The sequence below is a fragment of the Cheilinus undulatus genome, linkage group 20, assembly GCF_018320785.1.
Source record: "Cheilinus undulatus linkage group 20, ASM1832078v1, whole genome shotgun sequence".
Taxonomy (NCBI): Eukaryota; Metazoa; Chordata; class Actinopteri; order Labriformes; family Labridae; genus Cheilinus; species Cheilinus undulatus.
The window spans coordinates 32,859,753-32,876,688 of NC_054884.1; the positions used below are offsets into that span (position 1 = coordinate 32,859,753).

Below are 16,936 nucleotides of genomic sequence, written 5' to 3' on the forward strand. Positions count from 1 at the left end.
GATAAAAGTAAGCTACCTTTTTTTAAACTGTCCATAAATATAAATCTTCTTTAAAACTATGGATAATCTTATAGCTGCCAAACAGTTCATAACATCCTGAAAATAAACTACATCATCACCAACTGCAACATAAATTCTTTACTGTGATAAAAATAATCTAATTGCATATGAGTTTGTGGAGAGAAGCACCCTTGCTGTGCTACTTTAACAAAGAGTGATTATTTACATGAGCATGAGGTTGTTGCATGAGTCTGTGATCCTGACCATTTCTGGTTCTCTTGGCAGTTTGCATCTGAGGAAGTTTTTCTGTGATACTTTTAAGTCTCTCTCTCCACATCTGTATACTGTGAGTCCAGTGTAACTGTAAAATACTAATGTTTGTATCCAGCATGTATTAAGAATGTCAGTTGATCTTTAAATGTGCACTGTAGGCATCCCGCTGTCCATCCCTTGAGTTTTTGCCAGGATATTCTGGACCTTTTTCTCTGTAGCTCCAGTCATCCTCAGTTTCTTCACAAGAGAAAACCAACATTAGGTCAAAATAAAACACAGGCTCAGACAAAATGCTTCATGTACTCTCTGTGCTTGAATATAGTGAACTGCCTCTGCTAGATGTTTTAACCAAAGGACTTTTACAGCGTTTACTGTACCTCTGTTTGTAGTTTGGGGCTGTCTGCAGCTGGTAGAGGAGGATTAAACCCTTGTTTTTTACTCAGCCAGTAGGTCTTATGACTCCCTTTCCCCTGTAACAGACACAAACACACCAGTCAAAAACACATGCTACCCATGAGTTTGACATAATATTTGTACTCACAGACCCAGGTCACCTTCATTTCTATTTCTCCTCTTTCTTCCAGCTCAAATGATCCTGCCTGTACCAGGATGTCAGCCGTGCTCTGAGAGATGTGAATCTTTAGGGCTGTGAAAATAAACATGATGAGTACCACACATCTTAATATTAGCTCACTGAAATGTGCCATAATATCCAGAGTTTAAGAGACACTTTTAATGTCTATCTTTTACTTTAAAAAGGGCTGCAACCTAGGCAGCAAGTTCCCCAGAAGCAGAGAGAAGAGATGTCTTAAAGTTCTGCACAGAACTGTATATATACAGATTACTATATATAACATGACAGAACTCTATATAACAGATTACAGAGACTGCCTATTCCCCAATCCAGACTCTTCATTTCAGTTCATTCAAATATAACTTAAGAAATAAAGTGTAACTCACTAAAAAAGCCCAACTAAAGTTAAGCGCAGTTTCTGCTGAAATAAACCTGACAATACACTGGTCTTTTAAAGCTTCTTTGACATCTAAATCTTTATTTGTAAAGATCTGATGCATAATACTAATGATTGCCTTTGTCCTACTGAATCCCAGCTATATCAGGATGCCTTATTTGCATAATCATCCCAGGACTTTAGACCGTGGTAGAAACAAAGACAACAGTGGGGCACAGAAACCATTTAGCTTCCAAAAGAGAAGTTCCTTCAACTAAAAGCTTTTGATGCTTTCGGTCAAAAAACGTTCCTTCTTCATCAGGTAAAATCGTATTTAAAGAAAATAGTGGTGTCCTGTTAGGTAAATAAACCTTGTAGATTACCAATAGCTGGCAGGATTACAAACTCCTGCACAGAAACAGTATGTTTCAGACTTAGCAATGGATATTTTCATACGAAGACAGCTTAACTAATTTTTTTTTTACCTCTGCAAGACCCCCAAAAGACTGCATTTTCTATACAAGTGTAATTTATAGTCCAGATTTTACAGCTAATTCTTGTTCCAACTCAGAGGACCATTTTTAAATTAACTCACGAAGGCTGTTGCTTTCCATTCGAGAGGCTGTGTTCACCGTGTCGCCGAAGAGACAGTAGCGGGGCATTGTGGTGCCAACCACTCCAGCAACCACTGGACCTAAAAAAAATCCCAAAAAACTTAACTCAAACTCGTACAAAAGTAGTTGCCCTTAGCACAGCACTGTCAGTGCTTATAACTTCAACAGCTTCTAAGAATCTTTGATAATTCTCTGCACACAAGAAGGATGAAATTTCTAGCAATAAGTTGAATGTATTTCTACAATTCACCGAAGTCTAGATGATGCATCATCATCTATTGTGTCTTACCTGAGTGTATTCCAATGCGAATTGCAAGACTCTCTGAAGGCATGTGTCGTATTCTGAAGACCTTAATGGCACTTAGGAAATGCAGAGCCATTGTGGATATCTCCAAAGCATGTTTATTGCCGTTGCTGATGGGTAAACCACTTGCCACCATGTATGCATCGCCAATTGTTTCAACCTTTTATAATGAGACACAAAATAACAAACCTTTGCTGATATTTTTAAGAAGCTTCAATCCTATTTAAAACAAGAAAACCTTCAAAACCTAGCACAAAAGTAAGGAAATTTGATTTAGTTCATTATTTCTTTGTTGTTACAAAGAAAAAAGCCTGTTTATTACCCTTTGAAATGAGGCAACATATGTAAGGAACATGCTCTTGAGGAATGAGCAGCAGAGCTGAGTATGTGGATTGCACCCATGTAAAATGTGCCAAATCTTCTCTGCCAATGCCAAACAGCTTATTCTGCTGTTGCCTCTTGTTTGGTGGGTTGGATGATTGAAGTCTTGAGAGCAAGACATATTGGCAATTTAACAATTTTTTCATTTAACAAACAGGAGCCTCGGTAGCGTGTGAAAGAACCATACACAGCCACTACAGCCTGGCACCTCCTCCTTATGCTGGTCATCACCCTGGTCACAAACTGCTGTGGGATGGCATCCCATTCTTCAACCAGCATTTGTCGCAAGTCAGCCAATGTGCTTGTTGGTCACTCCCAAGCTTATCTCACAATTCTTCAATGGGGTTGGCTTTAGGACTGCTGACAGGCAACTCCATCCTCTTTACTCCCAAATTCTGGTGGTAGTCTCTGATAAACCCCACTCTGTGGGCGTGAGTGTTGCCATCTTGGAGGATAGAGTTCGGTCCCAGACTGTGGAGATATGGGGTTGCCACTGGTTTCAGAATCTCATCTTGATATCTCTCTGCATTGAGATTGCCTTCAGTTCAGAAAAGCCTTGTTTTTACAGTGAGGGAGATGCCGCCCCACACCATCACACTGCCTCCATCAAAAGATGTTACTCCATTGGTGCAGCAATCAGCATAGCGTTCTCATCTTCAGCATAGCGTTCCCCGCGTCTTCTCTCACACTTTGACCCTACAATCCAACTGCCCTAGGCAGAATCTGGCCTCATCGCTGAACATAATGTTCCTCCACATGATCAGGTTCCAGTGCAAATGGGCCTGACGGTGAAGGGTAGTCATGGCAGGCTCCTGGCAGCCCTATGAGACCAAAGACTGGCTGAGTGGTGTCTGTTCCAGATTGTCTGGGCAAGAGCAAATCTGCAAATCTGTAGAAGACAGCCTATGGTTCCTAGGTGCTGACGGGGTGAGGAAACGGTCTTCTTGGGGTGTTTATCTTTGGGCTTTTTATGCCCCCATTAACAGCAGAGGACAGTGGACAGAAGCAGAAACAGGGGCGATATAGCTGGGGAGATACAAGCCGGACCTGAACTGCGCACATGGGGTGCACCCCAAACCACTAGGCCACCTGCACCCCTGGCCTTCAGTTTGGAGATGGTAGTAGGGCACACTCCATATGATTCTGCTGCCTGGCTTTCTAACGGTACAAGATTTATTGCCAAGAAGCATTGTCACAACAAAGAAACACTCTACCTATCACAAATTTCCTTACTTTTTGACTAATTGTATATACAGTCATGTGCATATGTTTTAGGCATGTAGAACACTAAGGATTCATCACAGGGCCTGATGTGCCACAACAAGACGCTGGAAAAGCGTCCAGAGTCAAGAATGACACCTTGACACACGTGTGACGCTCAACAGTGACGGTCAAGCTCGATGACATTTCTTTTGTCCAGGCCTTTCCCCCACTGGTGATACTCCCAGAGACTGCTGGCTCTAGTCAGTTATAATCAGTTGGTGTCATGGTGTCATTTGTTCTTTACCATTTTGGTCAGTTTTGAACCCAGAAAGGCTACCTGTAACCTTTTTATTGAAGTTAATAATGCTAATTTTAGTCAATCAGCTGGTTGTGGTTTTATTTTTACTTCAGAGTCCTGAGAGAAGTAGCAATCATCCCATGACTTTTGGCAATTACAGGTTTATGCGGATTATCTGATGTTGTTTGTGACTCACTTTGTAGACGTCGTACATCTTGATGATGTCGTCAAAAAGGCTGTAAAGGTCATTGAGGAACGTAACCACCTCCATTGCAGAGCTGACGGAGCACATGGAGGTGAAGCCCACAATGTCCGAGAAAAAGATGGTTACCATGTCATAGCTTTGCGGCTCCACCGATTTACCCGCCATCAGCTGATCTGCAATGTACCTGTGTGAAAAAAAAAAAAAAAAAAAAAAATCCCTTACTATGGGAGAGGGATATGGTCATAGAAGCCCATTCAACTGGTGGCACTGGGGTCATTTGATTTGAATGGGATATCATATGTTACCAATTGAGAAAATTTTATATTGATCATTTTGGTGGCGTTTCTTCTTGTACCTTGGTAACATGCTGGAAAGAAGCTTGTCTGCACGGGCCTTCTCTGCTGTGAGCTGATTGGTCCGTTCCTCCACCACCTCCTCCAAGTGATTTGCATATTTCTCCAACTTATCCACCATATTATCCAGTATATTTGCATGACTACAGTACAGAAAATCATGATAGCCCACCATTGTTGTTATGTTTACAGTCAGGTTTGGTTGTTGGCTTGTGGGATTTCTCAAAATGCTGATAAAGAGATTAGGGGGAAACTCAAAGCATTGTTTATGAAACACATTATCTTGAAGTGGAGGATTTTCCTGCCCAATAAAAAGGTATTTAATCCCTAAATTCTCTCTAACATGCTACATGATTCTTATTTGCATGTTCATGTCTATAAAATTCAACCTTGTAACCATATAACAAACTTTCCTAGTGGACCCAAATACAGTAAAATAAGAGCAATGAGTCACAGCATTGAGGAGCTTATTGTGGCTAGAAAATAAAACTGTCAGAGGCCTGACCTGTCGGGGCTGATTTCTTTCAGCTGTCTCCTTATTGACCCAAATGGGGGTCGGTGGTCAGGGTTTTCGTTCCAGCAGGCTTTCAGCATAGCGTTGATATTCTCATCACACAGCTGCTCTGACAGAGGTGGTCGGAGGGGTTCTCCTTGGAAAGGCGTCCGCAACTGCATGATGATTTCTGGAGAAAATATGACGCATAAAAAAAGCAAACAATGAAGAGACTGAATTTGGGGAGTATTATAAGTTTTTATTGTTTTATTATTTCAAAATAAAGATAATAACCTTTGGGCTCTAGGTTGATGTCTTCATATGGACAAGTCTTGTTGTACATGAGCTCCCACATGATGATGGCAAAGCTGTATACGTCACCTTTAGGCGATCCGTTGATTGAGAGACCGACTTTTCTCAGAATTTCGGGGGCTGTCCAGTACATCTCTGCAATGCAATCAAAAGAAGCTAAGGATTTCAGTCAACTCACATTTTGTATTTCTCACACCAAAAACTGTTTAAGGGGGTGGTTGTTTTATCACTACAAAATTTTGAGGTTTAATGTTGTAGTAAATTCTTAAAAAGAGAGAAATTTGTTTGCAAATAGTTTGACTGACAGTGTGTTTGTAGTTTGATTACATATTGGTATATACAGTGCTTAACAAATTTATTAGAACGTCTGTCGTATTCATCTCAAAGACCATCCAGCATCATGAAGTGCTTTAATGCGGACTCTTTCATTTTCACTGAGCTCTCCACGTTTTACCATATTGAACAGGAATGAGGGATTTCAAACTGAATTCACCCAAATTTGAGCCGGCTCACTGGGCTTCTCTGAGAAGTCAGAAATGAATCAAGCATAACATTCAACCACTAAAACTCATTTTTCTGTTCAGAAATGCAAGTAAATAACTATAATTTGACATATTAATCAAGAAATAATAATGTGCTTCACTATTTTTTCAGTTTTTTTGTAAATCAGTACAGTTGAAAATTCACGATAACAACAATAATTATATTTTAGCATTAAAAATGTCATTTGGGTTAAATAGCTTCTACATATTGGTGTATTAACCATTGCAGAAACATACAAAATGATTTTGGTAATTACCAATGCTGTTAATTTAGGGCAGCTGTGGCATAAACCTTACTTTGGTTAGGATTAGGGTGGTCTAATAAATTTGTTAAGGACTGTATATGATGAGAATATTTTTCACCTGCCAAAGGGGGTCCCATAGGAGAAGTTTGGGAATCACTGCTCTACAGAATGAATGGGCACAAACTCTCACAAAAATGCTCCAAAATCTTGTGGCAAGCCTTCCAAGAAGAGTGGAGGCTGTTATAGCTGTAAAACTGGGGTCAACTCTATATTAAAGTACATGCCATTTTTAATACATATGAATCATGCTTTTGAGGGTCCATTTCCAAAAACCCACTGACCTTCATAATTTGGGTTTTCAAATGACATCATCTTGGTCCTGTTTCCATATTTAAACTCCCAAAGTCCAAATCCAGAGAGTTTAATCTGAAGTCGACTGTCCACCAGACAAGTACTGGGCTTCAGGTTTCCATGAAACTTCAGGTTGCTCTTGTGTATGAACTCCATCCCCTAGCATGAAAATGATCAGGAAAGAAAAAACAACTGTAAGTCCCCCAGTTCTTCTTCATAAAATTAAGAACTATTTGTGGACTTCTTGTACTTGTGTGGATAGAGCAGTAAGAGAGCCACATCATAACCTGGGCTGGCATTGTACATGGGACCTAACTGACCTAACTGCTGTTTCTCTTCACTGGTACTACTCAAGTGCTCGAATTTGGTGCCCGTTAAGTGGACAAAATTTGAGAAATTATTTCTTGTGTGCCCTCTAATTTATTTGGTTTTGTGCTCTATAAGTGGGCGAAAACTGGCTCTACGCTATCTAGGCAGACAAAAATTGACAAAGATACCTTATTGGTGCCCTCTAAACAGACAAAAATATTCAAATTGACATCTTAAGTGCCCAATATGTGGACAAAATTTGATTTAATCTTCCCTCTAAGTGAGTATATGTAACAAAGTATCTTTAGGCTGCCAAACTACTGCACTGCATCATTTGTAGCTTTTCACAGATGGTCACAATTAAGTTACATTCTACACGTTTTGGACATCATAAAACTTTGTCAGAAAAATGCATCCAAGTTTTCAGAATCCGGGCAGTATTGAAGATTCTATTTTTACCAGAACCAAAACTAATTTGGCCTTCAAAAGGCTAAACTAATCATTTCAAGATTATGAGTGTGACTACCAACAAAAAATGAACCAGAAGTATATTTTTTTAGGCATGGAAAGGGGCTTCAAATATCCTTTAGACCTTTATTTTATAAAATAGCATTCAAGTACAACTACACTTTATTGGATTAAATATGGACTGGTAATTTTAACATTTTTGGTTCACCCATCGTGGATTTTTAAAAAGCACTATTACATCACGTTCATTTTTGTGAATCCACATGATTTTCCACCAAAATAACTTCTCTATCCATCATAAATACTCACATTGACGATGTCATAAGCAAAGGACAGCTTAAACATCACATCCAGCTCAACATCTGTAGACTTCATGAGATCCTGCAGAAGAAAAACACAACATTCAAAACTGAACACCATTTAAAAGGATGAAATCTCATCATGCACTAAACATAAACACACAAAGATAAAGAGAAGGTTTCTCTTAACCTTCTCTTAACGTTTCTGTTAGTTAAAACCTTGGTGGAGTAGCTCATTATTATTCTTTTGTTTTGGTAAACAAGTCTTAAGTGTTGGGTTCTATCATGCTGCTCCACAGTATGAAGTATATTTGAGTCTAAATATTGTGTGGTATAAAGTGGGCCTCTCACCTTCAGGCTGCCTTTCCTGCAGTACTGAATGACCAAACAGACATTTGGTGGTTCAATGCACACGCCAAAGAACTGAACCAAGTTCTCATGTTTCATCTCTTTCATCTGTCTTAAAAAGTTTAAGATGGTTAGGCACAAAATCTTGCAGTCAAAGCCAAAAACTAACATCTCTTTATATCAAAGCACTTACAACTTTTTACTCTAATGTCTGATATGATTGAACTCTATAATATTCTCTTAAAAGATTGCCAATAAAACCAGACTTTAAGAAAAAAAAAACATTTATTAGAACAAGAACAGAAGATGCACAGGAAAATTATTAGGATTATTTGTTCAAGAACAACAAGAGGAACTGTACCACATTAAATTCTTCAATGACTGAGGGTTTCTGGATGGTACTGGTTATGGGGTTTTTAATGTACTTGATGGCCACTTGATTTCCCTGTATGAAAAAAAAAAACAAAAAAATGTAGTGTTTCTTAGTGAAAGGCAGAAAATGTGGCAAACACAACCTCTGCAAATTTATAGCAATACATCCATCTATCCATTCTTTATCTACACCTCTTATTCTGTTCAGAGTCAATCTAAGCTGCTATTGGACTTGGTATATGGGACTGGTCTCCAGTCAATCACAAGGCAGACATATAGAGACAAGCACACTCACTCCTACGGGCAATTTAGAGAGGAAATTAATCTGACAAGCAGTATTTTTTCCCATTGAATGAAATATACACATCCATATACATATATACATATATATATACATCCATCTGGGCAACAGCCGATAGACAGTGTTTGGGAAAGGCAGACCCTGTCAAAGGAAAACTTGAAGATGATTGGACAAACATTCTGTCTGTCATACTCATTACAGGCTAATCAGGGCAACAAAACAATGAAACATGACCTGCACAGCCCCAGGAAGTAAAATACATACTGCAAGCCCTAGGGCTAGTTGTTATCATTGTTCACTATCAGTGGAGCCAGTTGGTGAATCAAACTTTCATCAAAGCCAGTCAGGAGAAGAGCAAAAACATCGTTTCCATCAAAAAAATCTGTGAGTGTAGTTCTTTGCTCTTCATTTAAGAAATAAGTGTTGACCAGGTGATAGATTGCCCAGATTCCATGTCTGTCATCAAGCAGATCTATCTTGCAAAGCTTCAGTCTGAGAAGGTTGTGCCGGGTCTGAAATGGGCCTGACCAGTCAGCGTCATTAGTGGAGAATGAGGCAGTAGCTACTGGCAGGTTAACTAGTATTGCAAGCCAACAGCAATGGCTGCCACCATTGTAGCAATTAGCTGGGATGTAGCTGTAGTACAGTGACAGTTTTATCAGAATTGGACCATATTTATTTTATAAAACAAGAGCAAAGAGCCACACTGAAAGCCTCTCTTGGCAGAGATGTTTACGCACTTCTCCCAACCAGTCACAGCATGAGTTTTATCCACAACGATGTTCATCAAATATGGCAGTGCCTACCTGTCAATCTCAGGTTACAACCAGAGCTGTGCATGCGTACCTCATTTTGTCTTGTCACTCTGATTGGCCAGTCATGAATGTGACGGACAGAATGTTCGTCCACTCACCTTCTGAGATTCTTTTGAAAAGTCCTGCCCTTCCCAAACACTTTATATAGGAGCTTTCCAAGACAAATGTGAAATATATCTTATGCCATTTACTCCCACACTGATATATGTACTGGCTACCATTGTTTACAGGCTTAAAGTTGCTTAACTAAACCATGCCTGTAGCTACTTCCTTCTTCTCCTAAAATAATGATGATCCTGACGTTCTCTGACCAGGAACAAACTTTTCTGCTTGAAGCTTTGCGAGATGGATCTGCCTCATGACTGGCATGGAATCTGGCCAAACTATTGGCTTTGCACGGTGACATAGACTCAGCTGTGAAAAAGTCTCCAAAGCCTCTTTAACCAATTCATCTGTTTAGCCCCTAGTGTTTCTGTTGGCAAAAATACAAAGTTCAAACTAAAAACTTACCTGGTAAAGACCTATGGTGGTGTAGATGTGTTCCTTCCCCGTATTATCCCTCAGGCCTAAGCTGTTATTGGAGAAAGTGGACTGGGAGCTGCTGCTCATACTTTGACTGGCTGTGGTGGCGAGAGATAAACCCTGAGCTCCCTAAAGGTGGTAAACACACCGAACAACAGTGTAAACACATACCAGGCATGCATAAAGATTAACATTTTTATTCTTTACCAACAGATGCTTTAGTGCTCATACTGAGGGCTCCTTGATGATAGTGATGTCGCTGTAGTTTATCAACCACCAGCAGGAGTCATCGAGCCTCGTCTGTAGTCGTAGCTTCTGCAGAATTAAGATGCCGATGCATAAAACAGCCAGCAGGCCGATGATAGGGAAGGCCACAAGCAGAGCAAGAAGAGCAATGTCTGTATACAAACGAGACAAATAATTATGAGAATGGCTCGCCTGATTTGAGTATTTGGTTAAAAAAAGATCTAAAATCACAATGTAGAAGTGAGTGTGGTCTAAAGACAACGTGAAAACTTTGATTTTGAAGTGTTTTTTTTTTTTTGTTTGTTTTTTTTTACCATTTATCAGCCATTCACAGAGCTCATTGTTGAAACCACATTCAGGATTATCAGTAGGAGGTCTTCCCTTTGGCCACACCATAGAAGAAAACATGGATGTTGGCCTGAAATGACATTGATTTGTGACATAAAAAGTCTGTTTAAATAAATCCAGATTGTCTTACTGTTTAAGGATGTTTCTAACCTGACTGTTTTAGTGTGACTGTCGAAATAGAGAATGGGCACAAACTTAGTGGATTCTCCTGAATGCTGCAGGTCATAAATGGAATAGTCCAAATTTCTCTCCCCCTCCTCATCAAAGTGGACTAGTCCAGAGGCACCTGCAATTACAAAACACTACTGAATTCAACAGATAGATATATAAACATGGAAACGGGTCATAATATACTCCTGGTGCAAGCCATTTTGTTTGTTTTTAAATAAAAAATGCTCCCATTCATATAGTAACCAACCATAAAATCGTATGTCGTTTTTGTTTTTTAATCTCTGTAGCAGCTGACGGCCATCATGAGGGTCTTTGCCATCTTTGAGAACTTCCTTCAGTCCCATCGCATAAAGAAACACTGCATCATGCAGATAAGCAGAATAAGGGCTGACCTGAAATAAAAGAATTGTGGTTAGTCTCCAACACCTTAATGATACAATTGATGACAAATGGTCCTAGTACCAGACTTTGTGGCACCCCACACATAACCTTAAGAAGTTTGATTTTGAGTTACTAATGTGTACGAATTGATGCCTGCCCTCCAAATAGCTGGTTAGCCAATCATAAGCCAGTCCTTGGATACCATAGCTCTGTAATTTAGATAACAGTTTATGGTCAATGATGTCATATTTGTTTTTTTAAATCAAGAAATATCCCAACCATATATTAGTTCCTCTCTGTAGCATCTGTAATTTGTTCAGTGAAATCTTTTAGTGCAAGTGAAGTGGTTCTGTTTGTCCTGAATCCATATTGTTCACAGAGTATGTTTTTATGGGCACCTACCTCTTTGTCTGATGTGAGGTTGCTGCGAAACGGATGTCCTTTCAATTTCTCATAAACTCGCTCAAAGAAGTCGTAATATTCATAACCTTCGTAGGATTTCTGGCCAATTATGAAGGCCATGTCAAAAGCTCTTATAGCAGCTTGGTTAATCCGGTCGTTCAGAGCATATTTCCACAAGTTATCCTGCTCAGGAAGAGTTAAATAAAGAAGACTTAGTCAAGAGGGAAATAAAAAACAAAAGTTAGGATTAGTATAAGGATTAGTTTATGAAAGAGTTCATGATACTATGATACAGTACAGAAATTGTGCAATTATTAGACCTATCTGTTCAATTTTCATCCACTAACTTTCAGTAAGAGGACTATCTACACTGTTATTTTTGTGACGTCTTTTTTCACTGTCTTCTACAGGGCACAGCAAGGTGCTGGGGCAAGATATAAATCAAGGGCAAATCTGGCATCTTTAATAAAACAAGTCAGCTTGAAATGTTAAACAACCAGCTGGTGATGACATTTCCAACCAGCTAATGTAACTGAATTTGCTTTAGCTGATGAATCTGCCAGCAACAAATGTCGCCTCAGCCAACAAAATCAACTGTTACTAGCTTGTGCCGGAGCCTGCTTCTGTCAGCTTCTGTCTGCATCAATGGAGCTTTCACAACCTTTTGGCACAGCCTTTTTTTTCCTCTAGTTGTTCTGTATAAAAGGTAGCTTTGGTGGGTTGGTATATTGAACTCATTTGGTTCCCAATGCTGTTTTTTTTTCCAAACTTGATATCACCAAATGGCACTGCGGAAACTCACGTCAACCATTTGAAAACACTGATGTTTGAATAGTTTTTTACTCACCACACTGCCACTGACCTCAAAATGTTGCACCAAGAAGAAAACGTAGTCCCCATTCATCAGACCCTGTCGCTCAGCCTCCATTAACAGATTCATAGAGTCTTCCCTGTTTGTTAGCACCACAATGACTGAAGCATGACAGGAAACATTTAGAAAATGTCAAGCAGCATCAGAACCACGTATAAAAATGTGGTCTAAGAACCTAAAAAATGAGCAGCTTTTTCTTACCTCTGGCGATTGTTGAGACGTACTTAACATTTCGATAAACAAGGTCAGAATTGCTGGTATCAAACTTGACAGCAGCAGCCAAATTAAATCTTTCTCTCAGTGGATTCTCAACTGTTTTCCACAACGCGTCAACTTTGTCCCAGGTATTTGAATCCAAACCTCCTCCGATCATCGCAACATGACTCCAGCCGAAGAACTCCAGGGTTTTGATCAGGACCTCTGAGCTTCTTTTTAGCGGAGGAACGATTTTGATGTAGGAGTCGTAGATCTCACTGTTGTCCATTTTGGAGGACTGTCCCACAAAGCTGAACATGGGGATATTCCATGAGGATGCAATGAGACCAGTGACCTAGAATAAAGGTTGAGTTTAATAGTCAAAAAAAAAAGAAGAGATAAATGAGTCAAAAAAGATCTACTGAAAGAACGTATCTGGTTATGAAAAATGCACCAGTTAACATCAGTGCTTCTTTAGCTACAAATCCAAATAAGACCAATATTTTGACTTTTTTACGATTGAATCTGCATAAGTTGGGACGTGTCGAACAAGAAGAATTACAGCACACTTTTGAAACAATAATTTTGAGAGATGTATCAAATACATGAAAAAGTCATTTTTTTTAAATTAAAAAAATTCAAATGCAATGCAGTATTGTCACTGCACAATTAAAGTACAATGAAATTTTCCGTGCATCCTGGATGGTTAAGATAAAAATATATAGATACGAATAAATCGAATAAAATAGGATATCCACAGCTGCATTAACACTTTCATTTCCATACCCACTTAAAATAACATACCTAGAATAAAAATAAGATAAAAGATTTTAAAAATGAAATAAGATTGACCTTGTATTATAAATATTGCACAGTGTCCACAGTTATTGACAGCATTATGTCATATTGCACATTCTTGGATCAAGTCATTGATGTTGAACAATAGAAAGTCACAGGTTTCAGAGAGTTCAGTTCAGTGATGGCTCTCAGTACAAAACTGTTCTTTAGTCTGGAAGTTTGTGCCACATTTAATTCTTATAGTGTGTGATGTTTTCTTTAAAAATTAAAGCAAGGTTTTATCTGAATAGGAATTACCCACAGCTTTAAACAGCAAAATTTCAAAGTAAAAGCATGTAACAAACAAGTTTCTTGGGAAGATTTCTTGGCTTAATTGTTAACCTTAACTGGGTTCCTCACATAGAGAGAACAACTAGAACTCTGCATTAGCTGGGGATCACTGGACATCAGTAGGTCATTTTGTACATGCACTCCTGCTTATTTTATAACCCTTTACACCCCGCTAGATCGCCAATGATCCCAAGTGGTAGCACATGCATTGTTCACAGTATTTCACAAACCAATCTACCAATGTCTATGGAGTAAATTCTGATCAGAAGCTTGCCTTTTTGCTGATTTACAGAGGGCTCTTGATGTTTATAACCCTTCCAGAACATTTTAAATCCAGGCACAAAGTGTGTTGTTTATTTTGAGCTTTGGCCAACAAATCCACATGGCTGAATCTATGATGACTATTTGTGTTTTCTTGGAGGTAGCAACCAATCAGGGCCAGCCCAAGATCAACGAGAGACAAGATAGTTATCTGTAAGTTTAAAGAGGTAAGAAAAATGGTCTTTTATGGACAAAGTAATGAAAAAATGATGTTTGCGCTCCTAAAATGGTATTTATGTGCACAAAATTTGAGTTGGTTTTACAGAGAGAAATGATAGTGATGGTTTCCTTGTGTATTTGTTAGCAATTTGTTATTTTTCTCCTGATAGATGAAGTCTGGAGGAACTAAATACAAATGTGAAAAAGCTTGTTCATTGTTGATATAGGTGTGATTTATAAACATATGTGAGCTCCAACTTCTGTTTTTTTTTAATAAATCTTTCTGGTCATATAACTTTTGATACATTCATTTGACATCCTTGAAACACATGTATTCTGACAACATATTTGTCCATAACTTGACTGTGCTTTAAAGGGTTGAGGTTCTAATTCTACAAAATTGCATTAAAAAAACAAAAATAGCAAAAACTGGCTTGGGGTTCCAAGATTTAATGTAAATCAGTGGTACACACTTTGTTTCACAGAATTAGCGTTCTGAAACTGTCTCCTAGCTCTAAGCAGGGATTTCAGACCACACAGGTGCAGCAGCACAGCTTTCATTTAGATAATAAATCTCAGAGGTAACATCATCAAAAGCATCTCTTTGACTTCAAATCCCCAAATCAAGACATGATTAAAGAACAGGTTTGCATTGTCAGTACGGACTCAAAAATGTGTTCTAAAATGCAAAATGATTGGCTTTTAAACATAAAATAACTGATTATTAATCACTGTAACTCAGCACTAAATTTTGATTTTAAAAATTAATAAATTTAAAGTCCTAAAATCTTATAAGAATTTTTTAACCAAAACAACCAGGAAAAAAAAGCATCAGGAAGAAGGCTATGTGATGTCCACTAAAGCTTTGTAAAAAGACACAAGACATTATGATTTTTTTTTTCCTGAACAAAGATAGTCTTTGTAATGTGAATGTTACAAATGAGTACTTTATACAAAGATTAATCCTGCTATCTGCATGAAAAAATATGCAAAAAGTTTCCAAAGTTTCCTGGTAGGATTTCAAGTGTGGTCCTTTAAATTGTGTACAATACACTCAACAGATTTCAGTATCCTGTCCCACTTAATACTCTTACAGTCCTGCTGGAGGCTTTTGCTCAAACGTATACTTCACTAGGTATTGTCAGGCAAACAAATTAGTTACTTAAGTGTGCATGTGCACTGACTGCAATATTTTATAAAATTCCTGCCATTTTTTAAAAGATTTATATTCAGTTTAAAACCTGAGTCTAATTATGTGTACCTAATATATTGACAAAGCAGCCTAACTATTGTCTACTTACATTAAAAAAAAACTTTGCCGTGTTTGGTAAATCCTTATATTAAATGAAGAGAAGGGGACCAATGACAGACCCCTGTGGAATTCTGTTTTTACCACAAATGAAAAAGCAAATCTGATACATGAATTATCACTTGACACCACACAAATCCTACCTCTGCTTCCTCAGGACATGCTGGACCAATTAAAGCGGACACGTTTTCTTTCCACACCTGGTGGATGAACCCTTTCAGTGAGGCTTTTGGATTACAGTCTGTGTCCATGTACACGAAATCCAGACTGTAGTTCCCCAGGAAGGAGGGATTGGTGTTCACCTTCTCCACGGCTATCTGTATGGCCGAGCCGAGCCGCTGGGCGCTGAAGGGAAACGACATATTCCAGGGAGCCTGGAAACCAATGACCAACCTGTGATACTGAGACCCGCTGCTGTTGTTATTGTTTACAGCAGCAGCTGTTAGCACAAAGGTGAGGAGAAGCACCGATGTGGGCCCCATGCTGGGAGAACACACCACCCTCAACATCACTCTCATCCTATTAGTTGATTTGTGTTTCACTGGTTTAAATACCTAACTACCCTGGTGATGCTACACATGTTTGGGTGGAGAAAATGTAAATATACCCAGGAGAGGGGAGGTACAATGGGACATGTGTAGTTTTTTTTATACATACATGTGCAAAGTGGTTCAATATGAGGTGTTTTTCAACTGTGTTTTTCAAGCGTCCTTAGGTTTCTTGAAAGGCGCTATATAAATTCAAGATATTATTATTATTATTATTATAACTGAATTCCCAACAATCGTGCTGTTGTCTGCTTAGAAGCATCTTTGTTCACGCAATTTACTCTTACAGCTAATGACAATTGGTTCTTGTTTTTGTCAATGCATCAAGGTCCTACAATATATTCATGTTAATAATGGTTTTATATGCAAGGCCAGGTTTTAAAAAGCCAGCTGCCTCATACTATGTGCACGTTTCTTCACAACAATGGGAAAGTATCTGATCTGAGCTTTGCTTTTCAGTGCTGATCTACACAAAGGTGCCTGTAAATAAAGGAAGACAATGGGAATGTAAACTGGAACTGTAAAGACTTGTAAATAATCACCATCTCAATCGATATTCAGAAAAACTATTCAATTACAGTAATCTGAGTAAATTGAATGAATAACTTTCCACCCGTTCTCTTTTTCTACTTTCATTGGTTTTACTGACTGGCTGTGCTTTGTGAAGCACTTTGTGCCGCATGTTTTTATGTGTGAAAGGTGCTATACAAATAAAGTTGAGTTGAGTATCTTTGTGTGGGACAAGCATCAATTCCAGACAAACCTTTATTTATTCGAGAACAAAACTTGTGCACAGCAAAGATGATAAAAATCTATAGAATAGTACATTTGCCCCAGAAAGAAGTATGCACAAAATTAGAACATCAATTATTGAATTAAAGCTCACTAATTTGCTCCTG

At 38.6% G+C, this 16,936-nt stretch overlaps 1 protein-coding gene across 1 annotated transcript; it reads right to left on the bottom strand.

Moving 5' to 3' along the window:
- Positions 1–414: 414 nt before the first annotated feature.
- On the bottom strand, positions 415–16,644 carry gucy2g (guanylate cyclase 2g). The gene is made up of 22 exons (XM_041816189.1): positions 15,633–16,644; positions 12,579–12,927; positions 12,369–12,478; positions 11,507–11,689; positions 10,971–11,115; positions 10,703–10,838; positions 10,519–10,622; positions 10,190–10,356; positions 9,947–10,087; positions 8,310–8,393; positions 7,952–8,056; positions 7,611–7,682; positions 6,515–6,683; positions 5,369–5,521; positions 5,087–5,264; positions 4,584–4,724; positions 4,220–4,412; positions 2,127–2,301; positions 1,819–1,917; positions 828–919; positions 651–743; positions 415–510 (listed from the first exon to the last, which is right to left on the bottom strand). Exons 1-22 carry the CDS (start codon positions 16,005–16,007, stop codon positions 415–417), a joined length of 3,360 nt encoding a protein of 1,119 aa, XP_041672123.1. The 5' UTR covers positions 16,008–16,644.
- Between the last annotated feature and the right edge of the window lie 292 nt (positions 16,645–16,936).

Excerpts from the sequence above, each read along its gene's own strand:
- gucy2g (XM_041816189.1), bottom strand. The coding sequence starts at position 16,007 with ATGAGAGTGATGTTGAGGGTGGTGTGTTCTCCCAGCATGGGGCCCACA. Across the intron at positions 12,479-12,578 it reads CGTCTCAACAATCGCCAGAG|TCATTGTGGTGCTAACAAAC; the intron begins GTAAGAAAAAGC and ends GTCATGCTTCAG. Across the intron at positions 11,116-11,506 it reads ACCTCACATCAGACAAAGAG|GTCAGCCCTTATTCTGCTTA; the intron begins GTAGGTGCCCAT and ends CTTTTATTTCAG.